The sequence below is a fragment of the Hordeum vulgare genome, chromosome 7H (assembly GCF_904849725.1).
Source record: "Hordeum vulgare subsp. vulgare chromosome 7H, MorexV3_pseudomolecules_assembly, whole genome shotgun sequence".
Taxonomy (NCBI): domain Eukaryota; kingdom Viridiplantae; phylum Streptophyta; class Magnoliopsida; order Poales; family Poaceae; genus Hordeum; species Hordeum vulgare.
Genome location: NC_058524.1, coordinates 422007353 through 422016070, shown reverse-complemented (window position 1 = coordinate 422016070; position 8718 = coordinate 422007353). Strand labels below are relative to the sequence as shown.

The 8718-nt window shown below is 42.5% G+C and overlaps 2 protein-coding genes across 2 annotated transcripts; one reads left to right on the top strand and one right to left on the bottom strand.

Moving 5' to 3' along the window:
* Positions 1-2618: 2618 nt before the first annotated feature.
* Positions 2619-4133, top strand: LOC123407255 (28 kDa ribonucleoprotein, chloroplastic). The gene is made up of 3 exons (XM_045100349.1): positions 2619-3057; positions 3186-3494; positions 3863-4133. The coding sequence occupies exons 1-3, from the start codon at positions 2923-2925 to the stop codon at positions 3941-3943; spliced, it is 525 nt and encodes a 174-aa protein (XP_044956284.1). The 5' UTR covers positions 2619-2922; the 3' UTR covers positions 3944-4133.
* Positions 4134-4943: 810 nt separating this feature from the next.
* LOC123407256 (40S ribosomal protein S13-1) lies at positions 4944-7745 on the bottom strand. The gene is made up of 5 exons (XM_045100350.1): positions 7621-7745; positions 7462-7534; positions 7240-7378; positions 6965-7151; positions 4944-5213 (listed from the first exon to the last, which is right to left on the bottom strand). The coding sequence occupies exons 1-5, from the start codon at positions 7641-7643 to the stop codon at positions 5180-5182; spliced, it is 456 nt and encodes a 151-aa protein (XP_044956285.1). The 5' UTR covers positions 7644-7745; the 3' UTR covers positions 4944-5179.
* Between the last annotated feature and the right edge of the window lie 973 nt (positions 7746-8718).

The following is an 8718-nucleotide window of genomic DNA, read 5'->3' as shown; positions in this document are numbered from 1 at the left end:
GGAGACGTACTTCCTGTCAAAGGGAAGGAACTTCGGTAACACATCCTCGTCTCCATCGGTTCCACTTGTGGTTATCTCTATCCTTTACTTTGTATTTACTTATGCTTGTGATTATATCTTACTTGTCTTAATAGCTCTCGTTGTTAGCTTCTATAGGGTTCACCTCATTGTCATATTATTTGTGAACCCGTATAGTGTTTACCTTTACTTGCTAAGATTAATTAAAAAGTGGTCGTTGTCTATTCACCCCCCCTCTAGCCAACCATATCGATCCTTTCATTTACATCTCTGCAAGACTCGATCGAGGTTGCTGAGGCAATCATCAAAGGAAGACCTGTAAACGGAGAAGTAATCCATGAAAACCTCAACAATCTTTTCACAAAAGTCAGAGAATATAGCCATCATACATCTTTGAAAGGTGGCAGGTGCATTACATAAGCCAAAAGGCATACGTCTATAGGCAAAGGTACCGAAAGGGCAGGTGAAAGTGGTTTTCTCCTGATCAGATTGTGCAACTCGTATTTGGGAGAAACCAGAATAACCGTCTAGAAAGCAAAAGTGTGTGTGTTTGGATAGTGATCTTTCCTAGTGGCCTTATTCAACTTCCTAAAATCAATCACCATCCTATAGCCAGTAATAATCCTCTGTGGGATCAACTCATCCTTATCATTAGGGACAACGGTAATGCCTCCTTTCTTAGGAACGCAATGTATCGGACTCACCCAATCGCTATGAGCAACAGGATAGATAATACCTGCTTCTAGGAGCTTTAGTATTTCTTTTCTTACTACTTCTTTCATCTTAGGATTCAATCTCCTTTGATGATCAGCACCTGGTTTGAATTCAGGATCAGTTTTGATCTTGTGCTCGCATAGAGTGGGATTAATGCCCTTAAGATCATCAAGAGTATATCCAATAGCAGCACGGTGCTTTCTCAGAGTTTTTAGTAACTTCTTTTCTTCTGCTCTGAGAGGCTAGCACTAATAATGACCGGATATATCTCCTTTTCATCAAGATAGGCATACTTAAGAGTATCAGGCAACTTTTTAAGCTCGAACACAGGATCACCCTTTGGTGGAGGTGGATCTCCAAGCAGTTCAACAGGCAAGTTATTCTTAAGGATAGGATATTGTTCTAAGACAACTCTATCTATTTCATCCCTTTCATCCATATGCATATCATTGTCATGCTCAAGCAAGTATTGCTCTAAGGGATCAGTAGGGGGCACGACAATAGAAGCTAAGGCAATAGTTTCATCCCTACTAGGCAACTCCTTTTCATGAGGTTGTCTACCAAACTTAGAGAAATTGAACTCATGCGACACACCTTCAAAGCCAACAGTGACAGTTTGCTTCTCACAATCAATATGAGCATTGACAGTATTGAGAAAAGGTCTGCCAAATATGATGGGACAAAAGCTATCTTGAGCGGTAGCCAGAACGAGGAAATCGGCAGGATACTTCATTTTACCACACAAGACTTCAACATCCCTAAAAATTCCCACAGGGCAGATAGTATCTCTATTGGCAAGCTGAATAGTATCTCTATTGGCAGGTTCTATCTCAACAGGTGCAATCTCATCTTTGACTTCATCGTATAAGGATTGAGGTATTGCACTAACACTAGCACCCAAGTCACATAAACCATGATAACAATGATCTCCTATCTTAACAGAAACCACAGGCATGCCAACAACAGGCCTATGTTTGTCTCTAACGTGAGGTTTAGCAATTCTAGCAGCATCTTCACAAAAGTGAATATTATGTCCCTCAACTTCTTCAGACAGAAGATCTTTGATAATAGCAATGCTAGGTTCAACTCTAATTTGCTCAGGGGGTGTAGGTGTTCTAATATAGCCTCTACGTATCACAGTTGAAGCTTTAGAATGATCCTTTATCCTAACAGGGAAAGGTGGTTTCTCAATGTAAGCACTCGGTACCACAGGATCATTATAGGCAATGACTTTCTCTTCAACTGGAGTGGATTTGACTACATTGACTTCTAAAGGAGGATGAAATTTAAACCACTTCTCTTTGTGGAGATCAATATGAGCAACAAAAGATTCACACAATGAAGCTACTATCTCAGAGTCAAGTCCATACTTAGCGCTAAAGTCACAAAAAGTATTTCTCTCAACAAAGGATTTAACGCAATCAAAAGTGAAATTCATACCTGACTCCTTACCTTCTTCAAGCTCCCAATATTCAGTTGTGTTTAATTCTCTCCAATAAATTCCACTTGAAGTCAATATCTCTCTTCATAAAAGAACCGGTACAAGAAGTGTTAAGCATGGTGCGATCATCATGAGAAAGCCGAGCATAGAAGTTCTGAATGATAATTTCTCTCGAGAGCTCGGGTCAGCGGTGGCGGGAGCAGCCATCGCGTGGGCTTGGGGTCGGCCGGAAGGGGTGCAGGAGCGGCGGCGGAGGCAGGCGGGCGGCGAAGCTAGGCGTGGGGTGCGGGAGCGGGGTGGGAGCGGGAGCGGAGAGCCATCTTAGGCAAATCTTACCCCCTCAAATGGATGTCCCGAAAGTTGTGTATTCCTAATACAACTGGTGATAGGTCACGTGCTTTATTTGGATGTTTACAATCTCTACTGGCAGCTTTTTCACTTACGTTTCAACGATATCTTACTGAAAACTGCTGATGAACAAAGGGTGGGTTATATCAGATGCTTCTCATCTTCATGTTTTGCGTGGCGCTGTATTAATCGGTAATATTTGATCGACACACCAGTGACCCGAATTTGGTGTCATTTGGCTAGTATCTGTTGAATGATGTCCTGGTTTAGGTCTCGAATAGAATCTACATTCTAACTGCTGCCTTAGTTATATGGGTAATTGGATATGATACGTATGACGGGTGTCACATCCTTGGGTAATGTCCTGTTGCTTCCAATTAAGATTCTAGAGGCTCATTTTGATGTTAATATTTGAAGTTGTTAACAACCGGCAGGTTTCTCGTGATGCCGAGACCGGGATCAGTCGAGGATGTGGTTTTGTTACGATGCGTTCGCTTGCAGAAGCTAGAACAGCCATCAATGCTCTCGATGGATTTGTGAGTCATACAATGGCTTCATTTTCTCTGTAGTTTCTTCTCAACTTGCACATTGTCTAGAAATGGAAGTGCTCTTTGGAGTAATCCAATTACAAATCGCTTCTTTTACTTCCATATTTCTCTTATAGGACCTGGATGGCCGCGAGATGTTTGTAAAACTAGCGGCTCACGTCGTTGCTAGTAGAAGAAATCCCGGCGGCCTGTCCCATACACCACCCATGAAGGACCATATATTTGAAAGTCGATACAAGATCTATGTTGGCAACCTTGCATGGTCTGTTCAACCTCAACACTTGAGGGAACACTTTACTAAGTGTGGAACTGTTGTTAGTACAAGACTGCTGACAGATCGCAAAGGAGGGAGAAGTCGTGTATATGGATTCCTTTCGTTTTCTTCAGCCGAAGAGCTTGAGGCTGCTCTGCAGCTTAACAATACGGTACAATTCTTCAACTTCTATATTTTGCTACTTATTCCGTCATAGTTTGATATTATAATGGGAACCGCAAATCCTTGTTGAATTTATTTCAAGAAACTTCATATATGCATCTTCTTCAGAATCTGCAGCTGGCATAAGTTTGTATAAGGAAGTCCTATATAAGTAACATGGGATTACATTTGTATCAGAAAGTTTCTGCATAACCTGAAGGCTGAAGCTTACCAGTAGCTCCATGATAAGCACCTCCATTTCATGTTTTTGCCGATTACACTCTGCTTCTGTATACATTTTCTGTTTGTCACTCTCGTTGATATTGGAACTATGTTGACAACTATCATATCTTACCTCGACTCTTACTTTTGCAACAGGAATTTCATGGACGGGATATCATTGTCAGAGAAGCTCATGTAAAATCGCCAGATACGCTAAGCCAAACCCTTGAGAGTTAGACATGAAAGCTACCGTATTTATTTTTGTCTGGCTTATTTGCCAATTGAGTTCATTGTTCAGGCACAGTCTGCGCAAGCGCAACTAAGTAGCTAACATCTTCTGTAAGTACGGAGTAATGGAGTGTGATGTACCATTGCAATTTTGCCGGAACACAATCATTGACATGAATCGACTGACTGGGTTGAACCATCTGCCGGTAGTCTGGAATCTTGTGAAGAGCATAATTCGACAATGAGATATTGACGATTCATTCTAGTCAGAATCATGAGATATTGACGATTCATTCTAGTCAGAATCAAGCGACTGAAATTCCGTCCACGATTGTTTCCCACACGAGGATGCTTGCAAGGGGGTGTGCATTTGCTTGATGTTTGCAACGGGGTCAATAGTTTTCTTTCAAAGAAAAAAGTACCATGATGGTCATGTTGCCAAGGGGGTATACAGTTTTTCATGCCAAGATTTGAGAACTTTGGCAACATTGTTTGAAATAGGTGGCCATTCCGTTTTGATCTAAAAACTTGGAAATGTTACGTTTTCTTCAGCTCTTCAGTTGACTTTTGCAGCTTAACATGTTGAGGAATGAGGGCACCAATTTATAATTTGTTCATGTAACATAGTACAACCGCATTGGCATGGCAACATCACAGCCAACCTAGACTGAAGGAAGTTAGCCTGCGAACACATTGCATCAGATATGACTCTGAACTAATCTCACCATTCAAAAAGGGATGATAAGTCCGCAAAACTTATGAAACCATTCATACTACAGGACTCTAGCATGTCAACCGTATCAACTCAAAATTCTAGTTCGATGCCATACTATTTTGTGTGGCTGTGGTCAACATTCCATACTATTTTGTGTGGATGTGGTCAACATTCCTCTTCCAAAACACATACGTAAATGCTTAACTAGAGGCTTAGTTCAGAGTACATCTAAACATCTGAGTAAGAGCAAAGCAAGCAAAACTATATGATCTTTAGCCAAAGAGCAACATGAGCTATCTGAAAACACATAAGGTAACTGCTAACTGTAACTGACAAAATCTGGGTACATTATAACAGTCGTTTAACAGACAGAACAGTGAAACAACAAAGGTTTTACAGCATCCTCCAGTCAAACATAGAAAACTTGCAGCATCGACTTGGCTCCAAACTCTCATAAAGCGTTACATAAGAATGGTTTCTGGAACAATCAAGCTTTAATCAGCTAAGAGCACACCAGATGCATATCTCCCTTAGGCCACCAGAGTGCTGGCGGTGGTAGACTCGCTGCAGAGACGAAACAATTGTGTTAGCAAAACATTTGTTGTAGGAGGTAACACGATTGGCAACATACATTAGGAATACTAAAATAAGTCCAACGGAAATGCTTTGTGTACGACAAAAAGCAGTCTGATCTATGTACAAAATTCATCCAGGCAATACAACAAATGAAAGGACAGTCAATATAAACTGTCGTACCATTATCATTGAGCTGCCTTCGGTTCAACAACAATAATGTTTACATTACATAGATGCAATTTTCATGTTTTAGTTAAACTGTGGTACCATTATCATTTGTATTTTAAAAAACTAAAATGCACCCTCATAAACGGCAGATATTGCTCGGTACATCAGATAAACAATGATTTTCTCAACTCGGTAATCTTTGCTACAGTATTACTCCGTCGGTTCATAAATATAAGATGTTCTAGATTTTTTCCAAACCAGATGTATATAGACACATTTTGGTGTGTATGTTCACTCATTTCAGTCCGTATGTAGTCCATATTGAAATATCGAAAACATCTTATATTTGCGAACGGAGGGAGTAGATTCAAAATTTAAATGCAATTTCATCATTATATATTTACTTCAGAATGACATGCTTCAACCAACAGAACAGACCAACTGAGATATTAATTTAAATAAGATAAATGCAATTGTAGAAATGATGCAGTTTGAAGAACACATTGTATGTGTCACCCAGACACCCATTGGCAGGATAGGGACGGACATGTCAGTCTCATAATCAGTTGCATTTTTCCAAAACTGCAAACATTTCAGTTGGGTTGTTCTAATTTCTCTTTAAAATAAGCATTGTGATCTTCATCAAATTCCTATTTCATATCCAAGCTACTCCCTCCGTCCGGACGGAGGGAGTACAAAAGAAGGGTATACATTATCATGCTGGCAAATTGAAGTTATTTAATAAGACACAAAATACATAGGTGTTTTACATTTATATCATAAAAACTATCCAAATTGGCTCTACCATGACTTCATAAAATCAATCTTTACAAGTCAAAGGGTGCAAACTGAAACAGCAGTGTTCACTACAGTGTCGGTACGGGAATGCCTTACAAGCACCAATTAGCAGCATATCCACCACAAACATAACTAAGCTTAACCACAGGCATAACTAAGTAGCTTAGGATCGCATTTCTCTAAATTCTTTTCTCAGAAAGAACAGAACAGCCAACAGACTAGCATCTAAATAAAGGCCGAGCGGCATGCATTGACGACACAATATCACATTTAAAAGACACATCTGAAGTACCTAACACGTACCCCTACTCACCAAGCTATATGTAGCACACATTCTAACAACTCCTATGTAGAAAGTGATGCGCATACAACAAACTGTTCACAGTACATTGCCTACTAACTTCATTAGGCTTCATAATTCACCGAGCTATATGAGAAGAAAGATTAATGGCACAATCACAACTGACTAGCTTCCGATCCCATTTCTCTATAATATCTATGTCCCAGAAGGCCAGAACAGACAACATATTAGCATCTAAATACAGGGTCAAGTGGCATACATTTATAATACAATGTCACATTTACTTAGTACCTAACGCATACTCCCTACTCAACAAGCTATATGTAGCACACATTCTACAGCTCGTATGTAGCAGGTGGCACACATACAACTAACTGTTCGCTGTACATTGCCTACTAAACTGATAAAACCTCACAATTCATCGAAAATATATCAGAAGAAAGATTAATGGCACTGGAAGTGAGTGACTTACTACTTCCAGGTGGGTGGGAGCTTCTTGGTGCGCTTGTAGTAGCGAGCGAGGCGGTGGATCCTGCTCTCCACAAGGATGAGTCTGAACTTAGAGTCCTTGTCCTTCCTGTTCCTCTCCAGGTGCTTCCTTATCGCCACCGCCTTCTTGATCAGAAAGTAGAGGTCCTCCGGGATCTCTGGTGCCAGCCCTGCGCACCAAAACTCACACAATCAATACACTCATCAACACGTGGAGCAATCTGAGAAAGAAGAGGTGGGTATCTAATCTATCCTGACCATGGGCCTTGAGGATGCGAAGGATCTTGCTCCCGGTGACGCTCTTGACGAGGGGGATGCCGTGCTGGTCACGGAGCAGGACGCCGATCTGCGACGGCATCTGGCCCTTCTTCGCGGCCTTGGTGATTAACTCGTCCACCTGCACACGAGCCCGACGCACGAATCAACAGCCATATCACATCGAACCGAGGGGAGCGAAGAGAAGGCGCGGCTTCTTCTTACATCGGCGACGGCGGTCTTGACCCAGCTCGGTGGAGTCCTCTTGTACGGCAGCGCCGACGACGAGATGCCCTTCCTGCGTCACAGAGTCGCGGAGCCGCCATTAGACCAGAAATTTCACCGGCTTATGTTAGCAGTGCGGGGGGCGGGAGGGGGGATTACCCGCGACTGTGCATGCGCCCCATGGCTGCGGCTGCTGCTGCGGCGAGGGGAGCGGCGGCGGCGGCGGCGGCGGGAAGGGCGAGAGAGGCGCGAGTGGTGAGAGGATAGAAAAGAGTCTGGTTAGGGTTCTGGGGTTCCACTTATTTGAGGGCTTTCTTATATTTTGGTCCTTCAGGTAATGCCCATTTAGATACATGATCACGCCGCGTTGCAACGTGGACTGGGCTAGTGTGGGCCTTCAAAACCAGCGCTTTAGGACGTGTCAAGCCTAATCAGTCCCGCGCGGAATAAACATCATATTTTGTTGCGTGGCCTGCGTAAGAATCTTGGCCCCATTGAATCCTCAAAGCATCTCTCACTCACGTCCATTAGGAACGGTCAAATCTATCGTTTTCATCCATTCAGATCCGACTCATGCATGAGAGGGGAACATGGCGCGGGCACGGACATGTCGGGAGCTCGCGTGCATCTTCAAAAAAGCGGCGGGAGGTACTGGCGTCATCGTTCACCGATTCGTATGTTCTATGTAGCAAGCGTCACCATAATGCCAAAACTCCTCACATCATTTTTTCCCTCTCGAGCTTTCCTTCCGACACGGATCAACATCGACGACGAGGTAAGCGATATTGCTGCTCCGGCTACCGGTTGACGGCGGCAGCAATTCGACTCCTGTTCTCCGACGTGTTCAGTGCCTCCTTCACGGTTGCTCGATGACATGTGTGAGTCCATTCACCCCCTTCTCTCTACTATGTATAGCTAGATTTGTGAGCATGTGGTACGATTAGATCTATGACCATGTTGTACCATTGTACATCGTTAATCTCTGTGAGTGTAATGTTCTGGTAGCTAGTGGTGATGGATAGATTACTAGTATGCTTAATGTGTAGTATGACACTGCAAGTATGTTTGCTACTTTTGTTGGAGTCCTTGTTATGATTTGAGCTGATGTGTATGTGGTAGTGCTCGTTTGATTTTTCCATATGTAGTGTTCGTTCATATTGTTCACGTTTACTTAGTTACTATTGTCCATGTGTAGTGTGTTGTGCTCTTGCTAATGCTTACGCTTGTAGGAAATGAGCACAGAAGAGTTTAGTCGGG

What these genes read in the sequence shown, in the direction of transcription:
- LOC123407255 (XM_045100349.1), top strand. Translation starts at nt 2,923, where the DNA reads ATGTTAATATTTGAAGTTGTTAACAACCGGCAGGTTTCTCGTGATGCC. An exon ending in TCAATGCTCTCGATGGATTT is followed by an intron (nt 3,058 to 3,185) that starts GTGAGTCATACA and finishes TTTCTCTTATAG; the next exon opens with GACCTGGATGGCCGCGAGAT. An exon ending in CTCTGCAGCTTAACAATACG is followed by an intron (nt 3,495 to 3,862) that starts GTACAATTCTTC and finishes CTTTTGCAACAG; the next exon opens with GAATTTCATGGACGGGATAT.
- LOC123407256 (XM_045100350.1), bottom strand. Translation starts at nt 7,643, where the DNA reads ATGGGGCGCATGCACAGTCGCGG. An exon ending in TCAAGACCGCCGTCGCCGAT is followed by an intron (nt 7,379 to 7,461) that starts GTAAGAAGAAGC and finishes GCTCGTGTGCAG; the next exon opens with GTGGACGAGTTAATCACCAA. An exon ending in CTCCCACCCACCTGGAAGTA is followed by an intron (nt 5,214 to 6,964) that starts GTAAGTCACTCA and finishes TCGTCTCTGCAG; the next exon opens with CGAGTCTACCACCGCCAGCA.